Source organism: Nansenia antarctica (genome assembly GCF_963989245.1).
Source record: "Nansenia antarctica genome assembly, chromosome: 18".
Lineage (NCBI taxonomy): Eukaryota > Metazoa > Chordata > Actinopteri > Argentiniformes > Microstomatidae > Nansenia > Nansenia antarctica.
Window position 1 is genome coordinate 1,114,479 of NC_137691.1, and position 18,563 is coordinate 1,133,041.

Genomic DNA, 18,563 nt, shown 5'->3' on the forward strand with positions numbered 1-18,563 from the left:
CACTGGCTTCCTGTTGAGTTCAGAATATATTTCAAGATCCTTCTGCTTGTTTATAAAGCTGCTGCCGTTCACTAGCAACAACATTACATATGTGTGACTCTCTGAAGGACTTTACACTCATTTACTGTTAGAAAGGTTCCAATATTCTAAGTTCATGATTATTATATTTGGTTATCATTTCCACCTTAAGAGCTAAGCTGTGCGTAATATCACCGGCCACCTTAAGTGCGCAGTGCATTCTGGGCCGCATTGATTCGTTGCAAGCTTCCGGTCAAGTTTCTTATGTTCCAACTCCAACCATTGAGCATCGTCGTGCAGCATTACAGCGTCAATGTGCGTCTCTGAACTACTGTAAGTACAATGTGTAATAATACGACTCATTATATGAGTTTTGGATGGATAGGGAATACAATAGCATTTAATTTATGTAATATATAGTATGGATATCACTGTTTGCTTTGTTTGGGTTCCTGCTCATGTCAGGGTAGAAGGAAATGAAGATGCGGATATATTAGCTAAGCAATCAATTAAGTCACAAACAATAGAAATGGATATTCCACTTAGTAAAGCTTGAGGTAAAATCAATCATTAAAATACACATGCAGGAACTATGGCAAGAAAACGGGAACAGAAATGAAACAGGAAGGCATTTGTTTAACATTCAAAAGAAAGTCGGAATAGGAAGTAGGATGGGCAGGAACCGGAAAGAAGAGACAGTGATATCCCGGCTCAGGATAGGTCATACTGGGTTGAATGACACACTTTACAGAATAGGAAAAACACCCAAACGGCATTTGTGCCACTGCAATAACCCGGAATCTGTTCAGCATGTGCTGCTGGAATGTGGAAAATATGAAGAACAGAGAAAGCTCCTGAAAACAGCAATTCAGAAGGTTAAGTTAAGGTTTACTGTAGGGAACTTACTTGGAAATACAGTTAAAGTAAATAACCAGTTAATTAAATATTTGAAAGAAACAGGATTGATAGGTAGGATTTAACTCTACCCCTCCCCACCATTTTGTTTATTTCTTTCATTTACATTTCCCCCCTGTCAAGCTAACGTTCCACACAGTCCGGTAGGGGGTGGTAATGCGCCACACAATCCAGTAGGTGGCGGTAATGCACCTTAAGCTGGTTGCCAACCGCCAATCAAATAAAAAGAAGAAGAAGGATACTGCCGTTTTCTGCACTCTATATTAGCACTAGCAATGAGTCTGGCCATGTACTTTCTATGGGCGCCGCCATTGCTGCTCTTCAATGAAGCTCGTCTGGCGCAGTTCACCTGCAGAGATTGTTATTTGAGTACTAGTGTCTTAAGTTGGTGTTATAATTCAGATTGTATGGCAAAGTGTACTGTTAAGTAGCCTAATGCAGTGTTTCCCAACCCTCTCCTCGGGAAACCATAAACCATATTAATTGCTTTGTACTTGATTAGTTGAATCACGTGTGCTGGTGGTGGAACAGATCAAATATGTGGTGCGGCTGGGGTGCCCCGAGGAGAGGGTTGGGAAACACTGAATGTGTATGGTTAAGTTACATGTACTTTTGTATTGTAGAATGCATTTTGATATTGTAGATCAGTACTGTATTATTAGTAACAACATGTGTACTGTAATACCTCTTTCTGTTTATTGCAGAACCACACATACACCCATTGTAGTGTTTGCAATCATCCTACCCATGCCTGAACTGTACCCTGCCTGAACCCACGAAAGACACCTGAACACAAAGTCAATCTCCTGTCATGTGTGTCCTGATCGACGCCCCAGGGGCGAATGGAGCATACTCTCATTGAACTATTCACCTTATACAGTCCTTTCCCATAACCTCACTAACATTTACCATCAACATTCAAAACAACCACAAAGGAAGAAGCAACACCGTCAAAATCTGGATTTTACTTCCTACTGACTTCAACGCGGTGAGTTTTCAGAAGTGAACTTTCACCTCAGAAGCCATTACAGGGGAGACGGAGGTGGTGAGAGAATGGCGTCTAAACCCTCTCTCTTTGAGGAGAATCTCTCCTGTCCTGTGTGCTGTGACATCTTCAAGGATCCTGTCGTCCTCCATTGTAGCCACAGCTTCTGTAAAACCTGTCTGCAGGAATTCTGGAAACATAAAGACACTCAGGAATGTCCAATGTGCAGGAGGAAATCATCCCTGGATATTCCTCCTCGTAACCTGGCGTTAAAGAACCTGTGTGAGGACTTCTTACAGGAGAGAAGTCAGAGAGCTGCAGCAGGGTCTGAGGTGCTCTGCAGTCTGCACAGTAAGAAACTTAAGCTCTTCTGTCTGGAGGATAAACAGCCCATCTGTGTGATTTGTCAGACTTCAAAACAGCATAAAAAACATGACTGTTGCCCAGTAGATGAAGCTGTACTGGATCATAAGAGTGAACTCCAGACTGCACTGGAACCCTTAAAGGAGAAGCTGAATACCTTCCTAGAGGTTAAACTGACTTGTGATAAAACAGCTAAACATATTGAGAGTCAGGCCCAGCACACAGAGAGGCAGATGAAGGAGGAATTTGAGAAGCTTCACCAGTTTCTACGAGATGAAGAGAGAGTCAGGATCGCTGCACTGAGGAAGGAAGAGGAGCAGAAGAGTCAGGTGATGAAGAGGAAGATTGAGGGGCTGAGCGGAGAGATATCATCCCTTTCAGACACAATCAGAGCCACGGAGGAGGAGCTAAAAGCTGATGACATCAGATTCCTGCTGAACTTCAAGGCCTCCATGGACAGAGCCCAGAGCACACTGCCGGATCCAGAGAAGGTTTCAGGAGCGCTGATAGACGTGGCAAAGCACCTGGGCAACCTGCAGTTCAGAGTCTGGGAGAAGATGCAGGGAATAGTGGAATACACTCCTGTGATTCTGGACCCCAACACTGCCCACCCACATCTCTTCCTGTCTGAGGATCTGATCAGTGTGACATGCAGAGAAGAGAAACAGCAGCTTCCTGACAACCCAGAGAGGATTAACTACCATGCAGTAGTCCTGGGCTCTGAGGGCTTTGACTCAGGGACACACAGCTGGGATGTTGAGGTGGGGGGGAGTACAGGCTATGGCCTGGGTGTGATGACAGAGTCTGCAGACAGGAAGGGCTTAGGCTTTTTGTCTGGATCCTGGTGGCTTAGGTTTTATAATGGGAGGTTTCATACACGTGTTCCAGGTGTTCCAGCCACTCCCCTCACACTGAGCCAGAACCCCCAGAGGGTCAGAGTGCAGCTGGACTGGGACAGAGGAGAGCTGTCATTCTCTGACCCTGACACTAACACACACCTACACACACTCACACACACTTTCACTGAGAAAGTCTTTCCATTTATCTGGATTTATTGTAAACGTCATCCTCTGAGGGTGTTACCAGCGAAGGTGTCTGTATCCATGGTGGTGCGGGGGGCGGGGAAGGGGGCGGGGAGGAGGCGGGGGAGGGGGGGGAGGGGGGGAGGGGCAATACCGTGAAGCAATTCCCTCAGAGTCTTAACTGCCATTGCTCTTTCTAAACATACACATGATCTTTGTAACCTTCCTCCTCTGAGGGTGTTACCAGCGAAGGTGTCTGTATCAATAATAAATTAGTTAACAATCTACCACCCCACTCAGGGCGTTATGGTGTAGAGCACATCCGTGCGTTCTACAATAAACTGGGTGTACGCAAAGATGATTTTAAACTCTCCATGGTGTCAAACGATGAGGTGTTTAAAAAACTGGGCGCTCTACACTCAGAAAAGGCCACGGGCCATGACAATATTCCAGCCAGATTTCTAAAAGACTCAGCTGCCTCCATTACCCCAATCATCACCCACATAATAAACCTCTCCATCAAACAGGGACACGTCCCCCTTGACTTTAAAATAGCAAGGGTAACCCCCACTGTATAAAAAAGGAAGCAAATTAGACCCAGGCAACTACCGACCTGTTTCTATTCTTAATTCCATCTTGAAACTTATGGAAAAAATAGTTTATGAACAGGTTGATAGGTACCTTACCGAAAAAAATCTGATGTATGAATTTCAATCAGGATTCAGAACATCCCATTCCACTGACACATGCCTTCTCTATTTGAACGACCACATCAACCATGAGGTGGACTCGGGCAAGTACTGCGGCATGGTCATGCTGGACCTCCAGAAGGCCTTCGACACAGTAGATCACCACATATTGTTAGATAAACTGAAAGCAATTGGGTTCGATAGAACATCGGTGAGCTGGATGCAATCCTACTTAGAGGGGAGGGAACAGGTGGTTAGTGTGAACGGAACACTGTCCCCCCCCCTCCCAGTGACCTGCGGCGTTCCACAAGGAAGCATATTGGGACCTTTACTGTTCCTAATATATGTGAATGACATGTCATCAGCATGTGATTGCAATTTGTTCCTGTTCGCGGATGACTCGGCTCTGCTGGTCTCTGACAGGGACATATTGCAGGTGGAAAAAGCGCTAAGCACTGAACTGAGTAGAATCTGCATCTGGCTAGCTGACAATAAACTATCAATACACCTAGGTAAAACTGAAACCATCCTATACGGATCCCCATCTAAACTCAGAAAGGCTGTAAATTTCAAAATAAAAGTGGGTAACATTAATATCACAAGAAAAAAGGATATTACATACCTGGGCTCCATCTTAGAGGCAAATCTTTCCGGAGATAAAATGGCAGCAAAAGTAATCAAAAAAGTGAACCATAGAACTAGATTCTTGTACAGGATATCCTCACTTGTCAGTAAAAACACACTGAGGACCCTATCAGGAGCTCTCATTCAATGTCACTTCGACTATGCCGTAACATCATGGTACTATAGAACCACAAAGGCCCAAAAAACAAGACTCCAGACAGCCCAAAATAAACTGGTTAGGCTTCTGCTAGGCCTCAACCCTAGGACACATCTAACCGCTGCTAATTTTTTGAGCCTTGATTGGCTACGAGTAGTTGACAGAGTGCAGCAGCTTGCACTGGGCCTGGTCTTCAAGATACGCTACACCACAAAGACACCCAAGTACCTGTCAACATACTTCCAAAAAGTGAACAACGTCCACACATACAATACCAGAGGAAGCTCCACGTACCACGTTCAACCGCGTTGCACCACAAACAAGGGGTTAAACTCGTTTGCAAACTATGCAGTAAAAATGTGGAACGCCCTTCCTATAATCTTAAAGGAGTGCAAAACACTGCCCACCTTCAAAACCACTCTCAAAAAACATTTACAGGAGGCTGCAATCCGTAACTGGACCCTCTAAATCAAAAATCAGATTAAAAGACCCGAACTACCCACTGTACATACTTTGTGTTTTGTCCCCCGCCCCCACCTGTGGTGTATGTCCCCACCTGTCCTACCCGCTGTACATACCTTATGTTTTGTTGTATTGTTCTTCCCATGATGGATGTATGTTTATCTTGTAGATAGTACTAGTTATTTGTCTGTATTATCTTGTAGATAGTACTAGTTTTTTTGTCTGTCTTACATGTAACGATGAATTGAGAATCAAGGACCCCAATTGAAATAAGCCAGTGGCTTTCTTGGGTTTTTATCCTGTTAGTTGACCTTGTATGTAATATGTACTTTCATGTACCTACTTCTGCAAATCTTCTAATAAAGTTTTCAATCAATCAATCAATCAATCCATGGTTACGCCCTCTGTCTGAATCAATGATTAACTAACTTACAGTATGTACTTAGACCTTTGTGTTCCTCTGATAGGGCTTTCACACCGGCAAAGAACCGTGCCGGTTCGCGTTCGCGAACCAAGTCTGGAACCGGCCGGCGCGTTCAGACCGAAGCTCAATTGGTTCGGAACCTGAAAAGTTGGTTCGCAGCGGGCACCAAAAAATAGTGGTTCTCAAGCGCGAACCAAAACGTAGAACAGTCACGTCGTCAGTGGGTGTGTCATATTCTAGGCTGCAGAGACCAGCAAGGAGGAAGTAGACAAAATGTAATCTAATCTAAATCTAATCATTAGTGATCAAAAACAATATCAAAAGTGTCATTATTCTCTCTATCTTCCTCACATGCTCAGCAAACGCACACGCGCGCGGACATGCGCGAACGCGAATTTCGTAAGCCATTTCTATTCCAGTAATGGAGCAGCTGATTAGTAAAAGAACGCATAATAGAAAGTGTCTTTTGTTTTGTTTCACAGAAAATTGTGTTTATTTCAGATACTGTAGTAGTGGAAGATATTATCCTCTTTTCCAGTGAAGTAGCTGCCATCTAGTTGTGAATTGTTTTGTTTATCCCGCCCCTTCATCACCCAGCATTGATGAACCTTGGTGGTTCAGGTTACACTGGTATGAAGCGGGCTCGTTCGCCAGACAGCACCAAGGTTCAGAGGTTTCCGAACGCGAACCGGCACGGTTCTTTGCCGGTGTGAAAGCCCTACCAGACAATCAAAGATAAATAACACTTACAGACCATTCATTCATTCACTTACTAATCAGTCAGCAATGTTTCCAGAAATATAAAAGATGAATAAACCCTTTGATTATGATGTTCAACTGTCTGACCTTTATCACGACACAAACTAGATGATCGAGGCTAGTTCCCATATGTTGTTGCTTAGAGGATGTTACCTGGAAACATAAAACATCTAAAAACAGACATTGTTACTTGTTCTTATTTTCACTTGTTTGCCTATTTTAACCTGCTATAACTGTTGCTCTTGTATTACGTTCTTATATATGTAAAGTTAAACCAAGTTAGGCTTAAGGAAGGGACAGTAGGTCCTGGATACTAGATTTCAGGGGTAACCAGGCCCGCCGAGATCCAAGTTAGGCTTAAGAATCAGAATCAGAATCAGAAGACTTTTATTGCCATGACATGTAAACATGTTAGGAATTTGGTTTGGTACCATGGAGCACGGTTTACAGAAGGACAGGTGCAAGACAGGACAAGACAGTGCAAACCAACATCAAAGTGCAAGAGTCATAATTAATATAAATATAAAGTGCAGAGATCAAGTGTTCAAGTGTTCATATCCAGACAGTGCAAAGCTCTCTGGGTGGGGGTGGAGGGAGGGTAGATAGATAGGGGTCAGGTCAGGGGGGGGGGGGGGGGGGGCAGCGGCATTTAGGAGGGACAGTAGGTCCTGGATACTAGATTTCAGGGGTAACCAGGCCCGCCGAGATCCAAGTTAGGCTTAAGGAAGGGACAGTAGGTCCTGGATATTAAGGGGTAACCAGGCCCCGGTTGAAATACCCTGCAACCAAGTGAGAGGGCAGTACATTGCGGGTGGGGTAGCGTGTACCACAGGTGCAGGTCCCATACTAGCGTGACTACACTCACTGAGGGGGCTAAAATAATATATAGTAGTGTATGAATGTATGACATGTATCACTAAGGGCCGGTTTCACAGACAAGGCTTAAGCCTAGTCCTGGACTAAATCACACTTTCAATGTAAAATCTCCATTGAAGATGCTTTTTAGTCCAGGATTAGGCTTAAGCCTTGTCTGTGAAACTGGCCCATAGTGTGTAAGAGATTCTTTACCTTTTATTTTGACTGTTTTCCCCTGCTTTTATATTCATTCTATGCTTGTATATGTTTTTATATTCACTTTGGGCCGGTTTCACAGACAAGGCGTAAGCCTAATCCTAGACTAAAAAACACCTTCAATGGAGATTTTACATTGAAAGTGTGATTTAGTCCAGGACTAGGCTTAAGCCTTGTCTCTGAAACCGGCCCCATATGATGTTCTTATTCCTGTTGTAAAGCACTTTGAGCTGCATTTCTTGTATGAAAGGTGCTATATAAATAAAGCTTTACGAAAGCACTTTGTGAGCCCTGGTCTGGGATAGGGGCTATAGAAATACATTTTAGGACTGATAACAGCAACTGAATGACAGGGAGGCTAGGCGAGGCAGGCCAGTGTGTGTGTCTACCCTCTCTCTCTCCAAACACTTATATTTATATTGCTATTTTCACACTTTAAAGAAGAGCTTTTTATTCAGGCCTAAAACGTTTTATTTTTTAACAAAACAAGCTGTGTCGCTATCTCCCCTTTTCCTGCTGAGATGTCTAAGAAAGTCCTGAAACCTGCAATTAACGTGAGGACATATCTCCACAACCCCTTCTCACACACACACACACACACACACACACACACACACACACACACACACACACACACACACACACACACACACACACACACACACACAGAAGTGAACCACACAGAAGGCTAACATTCAGCTCTCTGGTGCTGCCGTTCACTACCAACAACATTACATATGTGTGACTCTCTGAAGGACTTTACACTCTTTTACTGTTAGAAAGGTTCCAATATTCTAAGTTCATGATTATTATATTTGGTTATCATTTCCACCTTAAGAGCTAAGCTGTGCGTAATATCACCGGCCACCTTAAGTGCGCAGTGCATTCTGGGCCGCATTCATTCAGATCGGAGAATAAGTTGCAAGCTTCCGTCAACAAGTTTCTCATGTTCCAACTCCAACCATTGAGCATCGCTGTGCAGCATTACAGCGTCAATGTGCGTCTCTGAACTACTGTAAGTACAATGTGTCACCCAGTGTTTAGGTTGGACATAGTTGCTGTGTTGATTTGGATACTGCCGTTTTCTGCACTCTATATTAGCACTTAGTGATGAGTCTGAGTCAGTCCATCCTCTCCATGGGCGTGGGTTAGATGTGGCTACAGGCCCCAAACATTTCCCAAATAAGATATTAATGTGGGTTGTGTGTAAGTGTGTGCTTGTGTGTAAGTGTGTGAGTGTGTGTATGTGTGCTTGTGTGTGTGTGTGTGTGTGTGTGTGTGTGTGTGTGTGTGTGTGTCTGTGTGCTTGTGTGTGAGTGTGTGCGAGTGTGTGAGTGTGTGTGTCTGTTTGCTTGTGTGCGAGTGTGTGAGTGTGTGTGTGTCTGTTTGCTTGTGTGTGAGTGTGTGTGTGTCTGTTTGCTTGTGTGCGAGTGTATGCGTATTCGTTTGTGTGTGACAGATGAACCGAACGGTACGACGTAGGTAGTTAGTGTGTTTGTGAGTGTGTTTTGTGTGTGTGCGCGCGCGCGCGTTTGTGTGTGTGTGTGTCTGTGTGTGTATGTATGTGTGTGTTTTGTGTGTGTTGCTCCAGTTGACCTATCATATATGTACACATGCTATATTTCGGTTAACCTACACAATGTTTTTACTTGATTCCAGCTAATTTGTGAATGAATACGTTTTTGTTTGTGTATGGTCAATCCATTTTTATGTAAATATGGTTTCATGCTGTATTGATTTACAATAAATTCATTGCATTTCATTAAATCGTGTTGCTTTACTACAAAAAACACATCTGATTGAGGAAGACTACAAAACATTGAGAAAGGATTTGGTAAACCAAGTATTTCATGCGTCATATGGTAAGAAGAGGGGTGTGGCCATAGTAATTAATATGAATGAATGAATGGTCTTTATTGTCATTGCTACAGTACAGGTACCAAACAACGACATTTAGGAGGGGGGGCTCCCCTGGTGTTAGGAAAGAAAAAAAAGAAAGAAAAAAAAACACAAGAAGGGAAGGAGCTGGTTTACATAAATAAAGGCTATGTACACTATCCACTATACTATACTGTACAGATAGACGACTAGGGTTGTCATATCTCTACCATTCTCTGAAGAGAAAGTGATAAAAGATAATAGGAGAAGATATGTAATGGTTGACCCTATTACATTAACCATAGCTAAAGGTAATGAATCTTTTTTTCATTTCATACCTATTAGTTTACTCTAACGAATTAAAATGAGTAACAAGCATAATGGCACAGAGAATGCAGAGATGTGTATATACAAAGGGTTGAAATATATGTTATTATTATTATTATTACTTTATTATCACATAACAGCTATTTGAAGCAAACTATGGAAAATGTATAACTGAGTAGTGAAATACTCAGAAATAGTGAAATACATTCTTAGAAATGTCTACCGTGTCGTGATTACAAAGATACCACTTGAACACACACACTGTGACACTAACGGGTCTTCATTGTCATCGTTGTCATCGCGAATCATACTGGTAGGGTCGGGAAAACCTCGCGGGTCGGAAACTCCGGTACTTACACCGCCATGTGCTTTCTATGGGCGTGCTCTTCAATGAAGCTCGTCTGGCGCAGTTCACCTGCAGAGATTGTTATTTGAGTACTAGTGTCTTAAGTTGGTGTTATAATTCAGATTGTATGGCAAAGTGTACTGTTAAGTAGCCTAATGCAGTGTTTCCCAACCCTCTCCTCGGGAAACCATAAACCATATTAATTGCTTTGTACTTGATTAGTTGAATCACGTGTGCTGGTGGTGGAACAGATCAAATATGTGGTGCGGCTGGGGTGCCCCGAGGAGAGGGTTGGGAAACACTGAATGTGTATGGTTAAGTTACATGTACTTTTGTATTGTAGAATGCATTTTGATATTGTAGATCAGTCCTGTATTATTAGTAACAACATGTGTACTGTAATACCTCTTTCTGTTTATTGCAGAACCACACATACACCCATTGTAGTGTTTGCAATCATCCTACCCATGCCTGAACCCACGAAAGAAACCTGAACACAAAGTCAATCTCCTGTCGTGTGTCCTGATCGACGCCCCGGGGGCGAATGGAGCATACTCTCATTGAACTATTCACCTTATACAGTCCTTTCCCATAACCTCACTAACATTTACCATCAACATTCAAAACAACCACAAAGGAAGAAGCAACACCGTCAAAATCTGGATTTGACTTCCTACTGACTTCAACGCGGTGAGTTTTCAAAAGTGAACTTTCACCTCAGAAGCCATTACAGGGGAGACGGAGGTGGTGAGAGAATGGCGTCTAAACCCTCTCTCTCTGAGGAGAATCTCTCCTGTCCTGTGTGCCGTGACATCTTCAAGGATCCTGTCGTCCTCCATTGTAGCCACAGCTTCTGTAAAACCTGTCTGCAGGAATTCTGGAAACAGAAAGACACTCAGGAATGTCCAATGTGCAGGAGAAAGTCATCCATGGACTTCCCTCCTCGTAACCTGGCGTTAAAGAACCTGTGTGAGGACTTCTTACAGGAGAGAAGTCAGAGAGCTGCAGCAGGGTCTGAGGTGCTCTGCAGTCTGCACAGTGAGAAACTCAAGCTCTTCTGTCTGGAGCATAAACAGCCCATCTGTGTGATTTGTCAGACTTCAAAACAGCATAAAAAACATGACTGTTGCCCGGTAGATGAAGCTGTACTGGATCATAAGAGTGAACTCCAGACTGCACTGGAACCCTTAAAGGAGAAGCTGAAGACCTTTCTAGAGGTTAAACTGACTTGTGATGAAACAGCTAAACATATTGAGAGCCAGGCCCAGCGCACAGAGAGGCAGATGAAGGAGCAGTTTAAGAAGCTTCACCAGTTTCTACGAGATGAAGAGAGAGTCAGGATCGCTGCAGTGAGGAAGGAAGAGGAGCAGAAGAGTCAGGTGATGAAGAGGAAGATTGAGGGGCTAAGCAGAGGGATATCATCACTTTCAGACACAATCAGAGCCATGGAGGAGGAGCTAAAAGCTGATGACATCACATTCCTGCTGAACTTCAAGGCCTCCATGGATAGAGCCCAGAGCACACTGCCGGATCCGGAGAAGGTTTCAGGAGCGCTGATAGACGTGGCAAAGCACCTGGGCAACCTGCAGTTCAGAGTCTGGGAGAAGATGCAGGGAATAGTGGAATACACTCCTGTGATTCTGGACCCCAACACTGCCCACCCACATCTCATCCTGTCTGAGGATCTGACCAGTGTGACATTCAGAGCAGAGAAACAGCAGCTTCCTGACAACCCAGAGAGGTTTGACCTCTGGCCAGTGGTCCTGGGCTCTGAGGGCTTTGACTCAGGGACACACAGCTGGGACGTTGAGGTGGGGGGGAATACATTCTATGGCCTGGGTGTGATGACAGAGTCTGCAGACAGGAAGGGCTTAGGCCTTTGGTCTGGATCCTGGCAGCTTGAGTTTTATAATGGGAGTTTTCAAACACGTGTTCCAGGTGGTATAGTCACTCCCCTCACAGTGAGCCAGAAGCCCCAGAGGGTCAGAGTGCAGCTGGACTGGGACAGAGGAAAGCTGTCATTCTCTGACCCTGACACTAACACACACCTACGCACACTCACACACACCTTCACTGAGAAAGTCTTTCCATTAATCTGGATTTATTGTAAACGTCATCCTCTGAGGGTGTTACCAGCGAAGGTGTCTGTATACATGGTGGCGCGGGGGGCGGGGAGGAGGCGGGGGAGGGGGGGGAGGGGGGGAGGGGCAATACTGTGAAGCAATTCCCTCAGAGTCTTAACTTCCATTGCTCTGCCTCTTTCTAAACATACACATGATCTTTGTAACCTTCCTCCTCTGAGGGTGTTACCAGCGAAGGTGTCTGTATCCATGGTTACGCCCTCTGTCTGACTCAATGATTAACTAACTTACAGTACCTACTGAGACCTTAGTGTTCCTCTGAGACAATCAAACATCAATAACACTTACTAATCAGTCAGCAATATTTCCAGAAATATACAAGATGAATAAACCTTTTGATTATGATGTTCAACTGTCTGACCTTATCACAACACAAACTAGATGATCGAGGCTAGTTCCCATATGTTGTTGCTTAGAGGATGTTACCTGGAAACATAAAACATCTAAAAACATACATTGTTACTTGTTCTTATTTTCACTTGTTTGCCTATTTTAACCTGCTATAACTTTTGCTCTTGTATTACGTTCTTATATATGTAAAGTTAAACCAAGTTAGGCTTAAGGAAGGGACAGTAGGTCCTGGATACTAGATTTCAGGGGTAACCAGGCCCGGCGAGATCCAAGTTAGGCTTAAGGAAGGGACAGTAGGTCCTGGATACTAGATTTCAGGGGTAACCAGGCCCGCCGAGATCCAAGTTAGGCTTAAGGAAGGGACAGTAGGTCCTGGATACTAGATTTCAGGGGTAACCAGGCCCGGCGAGATCCAAGTTAGGCTTAAGGAAGGGACAGTAGGTCCTGGATACTAGATTTCAGGGGTAACCAGGCTCGCCGAGATCCAAGTTAGGCTTAAGGAAGGGACAGTAGGTCCTGGATACTAGATTTCAGGGGTAACCAGGCCCGGCGAGATCCAAGTTAGGCTTAAGGAAGGGACAGTAGGTCCTGGATATTAAGGGGTAACCAGGCCCCGGTTGAAATACCCTGCAACCAAGTGAGAGGGCAGTACATTGCGGGTGGGGTAGCGTGTACCACAGGTGCAGGTCCCATACTAGCGTGACTACACTCACTGAGGGGGCTTCACTGAGGGGGCTAAAATAATATATAGTAGTGTATGACATGTATCACATAGTGTGTAAGAGATGTAAATCTTTACCTTTTATTTTGACTGTTTTCCCCTGCTTTTATATTCATTCTATGCTTGTATATGTTTTTATATTCACTTTATGTTCTTATTCCTGTTGTAAAGCACTTTGAGCTGCATTTCTTGTATGAAAGGTGCTATATAAATAAAGCTTTACTAAAGCACTTTGTGACCCCTGGTCTGGGATAGGGGCTATAGAAATACATTTTAGGACTGATAACAGCAACTGACTGACAGGGAGGCTAGGCAAGGCAGGCCAGTGTGTCTGACTACCCTCTCTCTCTCTCTCTCTCTCTCTCTCTCTCTCTCTCTCTCTCTCTCTCTCTCTCTCTCTCTCTCTCTCTCTCTCTCTCTCTCTCTCTCTCTCTCTCTCTCTCTCTCTCTCTCTCTCTCTCTCTCTCTCTCTCCAAACACTTATATTTATATAGATATCTTCACATTTTAAAGAAGAGCTTTTTATTCAGGCCTAAAACTTTTTATTTTTTAGCAAAACAAGCTGTGTCGCTATCTACCCTTTTCCTGCTGAGATGTCTAAGAAAGTCCTGAAACCTGCAATTAACGTGACGACATTATCTCCACCACCCCTTCTCACACACACACACACACACACACACACACACACACACACACACACACACACACACACTACACACACACACACACACACACACACACACACACACACACACACACACACACCTGACATAATTCTGCGTGTGAGCCTTGAACACAGTGACTCATAGTGTAGTAGTGTGTGTAGTGTGTGTGTTGTGTAGTGTGTGTGTGTAGTGTAGTGTGTGTGTAGTGTGTGTGTGTGTGTGTGTAGTGTGTAGTGTAGTGTGTGTGTAGTGTGTGTGTGTGTAGTGTGTGTGTACATACCTTGTCTGAAGCTCCACCCTCTAACCTGTTGAGCAGAAGTGAACCACACAGAAGGCTAACATTCAGCTCTCTGGTGCTGCCGTTCACTAGCAACAACATTACATATGTGTGACTCTCTGAAGGACTTTACACTCGTTTACTGTTAGAAAGGTTCCAATATTCTAAGTTCATGATTATTATATTTGGTTATCATTTCCACCTTAAGAGCTAAGCTGTGCGTAATATCACCGGCCACCTTAAGTGCGCAGTGCATTCTGGGCCGCATTGATTCAGATCGGGAGAATAAGTTGCAAGCTTCCGTCAACAAGTTTCTCATGTTCCAACTCCAACCATTGAGCATCGCTGTGCAGCATTACAGCGTCAATGTGCGTCACTGAACTACTGTAAGTACAATGTGTCACCCAGTGTTTAGGTTGGACATATCTGCTGTGTTGATTTGGATACTGCCGTTTTCTGCACTCTATATTAGCATCTAGCAATGAGTCTGAGTCAGTCCATCCTCTCCATGGGTTAGATGTGGCTACAGGCCCCAAACATTTCCCAAATAAGATATATATGTATATGTACACATGCTATATTTCGGTTAACCTACACAATGTTTTTACTTGATTCCAGCTAATTTGTGAATGAATACGTTTTTGTTTGTGTATGGTCAATCCATTTTTATGTAAATATGGTTTCATGCTGTATTGATTTACAATAAATTCATTGCATTTCATTCAATCTTGTTGCTTTACTACAAAAAACACATCTGATTGAGGAAGACTACAAAACATTGAGAAAGGATTTGGTAAACCAAGTATTTCATGCGTCATATGGTAAGAAGAGGGGTGTGGCCATAGTAATTAATATGAATGAATGAATGAATGAATGGTCTTTATTGTCATTGATATAGTACAGGTACCAAACAACGAAATTTAGGAGGGGGGGCTCCCCTGGTGTTAGGAAAGAAAAAAAAAAAAAAAAAAAACACAAGAAGGGAAGGAGCTGGTTTACATAAATAAAGGCTATGTACACTATACTATACTGTACAGATAGACGACTAGGGTTGTCATATCTCTACCATTCTCTGAAGAGAAAGTGATAAAAGATAATAGGAGAAGATATGTAATGGTTGACCCTATTACATTAACCATAGCTAAAGGTAATGAATCTTTTTTTCATTTCATACCTATTAGTTTACTCTAACGAATTAAAATGAGTAACAAGCATAATGGCACAGAGAATGCAGAGATGTGTATATATACAAAGGGTTGAAATATATGTTATTATTATTAGTATTACTTTATTATCACATAACAGCTATTTGAAGCAAACTATGGAAAATGTATAACTGAGTAGTGAAATACTCAGAAATAGTGAAATACATTCTTAGAAATGTCTACCGTGTCATGATTACAAAGATACCACTTGAACACACACACTGTGACACTAACGGGTCTTCATTGTCATCGTTGTCATCGTTGTCATCGTTGTCATCGCGAATCATACTGGTAGGGTCGGGAAAACCTCGCGGGTCGGAAACTCCGGTACTTACACCGCCATGTGCTTTCTATGGGCGTGCTCTTCAATGAAGCTCGTCTGGCGCAGTTCACCTGCAGAGATTGTTATTTGAGTACTAGTGTCTTAAGTTGGTGTTATAATTCAGATTGTATGGCAAAGTGTACTGTTAAGTAGCCTAATGCAGTGTTTCCCAACCCTCTCCTCGGGAAACCATAAACCATATTAATTGCTTTGTACTTGATTAGTTGAATCAGGTGTGCTGGTGGTGGAACAGATCAAATATGTGGTGCGGCTGGGGTGCCCCGAGGAGAGGGTTGGGAAACACTGAATGTGTATGGTTAAGTTACATGTACTTTTGTATTGTAGAATGCATTTTGATATTGTAGATCAGTACTGTATTATTAGTAACAACATGTGTACTTAATACCTCTTTCTGTTTATTGCAGAACCACACATACACCCATTGTAGTGTTTGCAATCATCCTACCCATGCCTGAACCCACGAAAGAAACCTGAACACAAAGTCAATCTCCTGTCATGTGTGTCCTGATCGACGCCCCAGGGGCGAATGGAGCATACTCTCATTGAACTATTCACCTTATACATTCCTTTCCCATAACCTCACTAACATTTACCATCAACATTCAAAACAACCACAAAGGAAGAAGCAACACCGTCAAAATCTGGATTTTACTTCCTACTGACGTCAACGCGGTGAGTTTTCAGAAGTGAACTTTCACCTCAGAAGCCATTACAGGGGAGACGGAGGTGGTGAGAGAATGGCGTCTAAACCCTCTCTCTCTGAGGAGAATCTCTCCTGTCCTGTGTGCCGTGACATCTTCAAGGATCCTGTCGTCCTCCATTGTGGCCACAGCTTCTGTAAAACCTGTCTGCAGGAATTCTGGAAACAGAAAGACACTCAGGAATGTCCAATGTGCAGGGGAAAGTCATCCATGGACTTCCCTTCTAACCTGGCGTTAAAGAACCTGTGTGAGGACTTCTTACAGGAGAGAAGTCAGAGAGCTGCAGCAGGGTCTGAGGTGCTCTGCAGTCTGCACAGTGAGAAACTTAAGCTCTTCTGTCTGGAGGATAAACAGCCCATCTGTGTGATTTGTCAGACTTCAAAAGCTGTACTGGATCATAAGAGTGAACTCCAGACTGCACTGGAACCCTTAAAGGAGAAGCTGAAGACCTTTGAAGAGGTTAAACTGACTTGTGATAAAACAGCTAAACATATTGAGAGCCAGGCCCAGCACACAGAGAGGCAGATGAAGGAGGAATTTGAGAAGCTTCACCAGTTTCTACGAGATGAAGAGAGAGTCAGGATCGCTGCACTGAGGGAGGAAGAGGAGCAGAAGAGTCAGGTGATGAAGAGGAAGATTGAGGAGATATCATCACTTTCAGACACAATCAGAGCCACGGAGGAGGAGCTAAAAGCTGATGACATCAGATTCCTGCTGAACTTCAAGGCCTCCATGGACAGAGCCCAGAGCACACTGCCGGATCCAGAGACGGTTTCAGGAGCGCTGATAGACGTGGCAAAGCACCTGGGCAACCTGCAGTTCAGAGTCTGGGAGAAGATGCAGGGAATAGTGGAGTACACTCCTGTGATTCTGGACCCCAACACTGCCCACCCATGGCTCATCCTGTCTGAGGATCTGACCAGTGTGACAGACAGTGAAGAAGAACAGCAGCTTCCTGATAACCCAGAGAGGTTTGACTACCATCCTGTGGTCCTGGGCTCTGAGGGCTTTGACTCAGGGACACACAGCTGGGACGTTGAGGTGGGGGGGAGTACATACTATAGGCTGGGTGTGATGACAGAGTCTGTATGCAGGCAGGGCGAAGGCTATTCCACTGGATCAGGGTGGCATATGTTTTATAATGGGAGTTTTTATACAGGTGTTCCAGGTGTTCTATACACTCCCCTCACAGTGAGCCAGAAGCCCCAGAGGGTCAGAGTGCAGCTGGACTGGGACAGAGGAGAGCTGTCATTCTCTGACCCTGACACTAACACACACCTACGCACACTCACACACACTTTCACTGAGAAAGTCTTTCCATTAATCTGGAATAATTGTACTCTTCATCCTCTGAGGGTGTTACCAGTGAAGGTGTCTGTATTAGGGATGCACGATATTATCGGCCCGATAATGGGAAATTAATGTTATTGAATATTTATCGGTTTTATTACATTTTAGCCGATATAGAGCCGATAATAATGAAGCCGGAAATATTTCTGCTTCCGGTTTCCGCGCTCATGATGCTGCGCCTGCGTACAGACGAGAGCGAAACATGACTTCCCCGGTGTGGACATTCTTTAGAGTTTCTGAGGCAGATAGTGCAGGTTCAGCGTTTGCAATTTGCAATACATGTTCGACAAAAGTTCGGAGAGGAGGGCAAAGGTCTACGAGTTACAACACAACGAATCTCATAAGTCACCTTAAGATTCACCATTGCAAGCACGCTGTATGGAAGGAATATGATTTTGGCATTGAATACAGCATTGAGGGAACGAAAACAGTTAACAGAAATGCTTCACGCGTGTCGTATATGCACATAATATGCGCACAATGCATATATGGGCTACACACCACTCGCATACGAGAGCCCAGCCCTTTTCAGTTGCTTTACTAAGCATACTAGTGTAGCCTACTATGTGCCTTGTGTCATTCTGTTTATCTGCAGACTAAGCAGCCATTTGGCACTAGTTTCTGTAAAAGTTCTATAAAACCTTTGGTTCTTTAAAAGTCTTTATTTTTGTATTGACTGATGCACTTTATTTATTTATTTTTTATGCATTTTCAATTTACAGGGATAGACAAAATGCACTTTATTTTTGACACTTTTTTGATCTAATTA

General features: G+C 43.7%; 2 protein-coding genes across 2 annotated transcripts; both read left to right on the top strand.

Annotated features, from left to right (window-relative positions):
• Nucleotides 1-1,986: 1,986 nt before the first annotated feature.
• On the top strand, nt 1,987-3,462 carry LOC308173439 (E3 ubiquitin-protein ligase TRIM35-like; the record flags this gene model as incomplete). The annotated part of the gene is made up of 1 exon (XM_080548472.1): nt 1,987-3,462. The coding sequence occupies one exon, from the start codon at nt 1,987-1,989 to the stop codon at nt 3,460-3,462; it is 1,476 nt and encodes a 491-aa protein (XP_080404598.1).
• Nucleotides 3,463-10,795: 7,333 nt separating this feature from the next.
• LOC308173440 (uncharacterized protein) lies at nt 10,796-17,866 on the top strand (the record flags this gene model as incomplete). The annotated part of the gene is made up of 2 exons (XM_080548473.1): nt 10,796-12,219; nt 16,447-17,866. The coding sequence occupies 2 exons, from the start codon at nt 10,796-10,798 to the stop codon at nt 17,864-17,866; spliced, it is 2,844 nt and encodes a 947-aa protein (XP_080404599.1).
• Between the last annotated feature and the right edge of the window lie 697 nt (nt 17,867-18,563).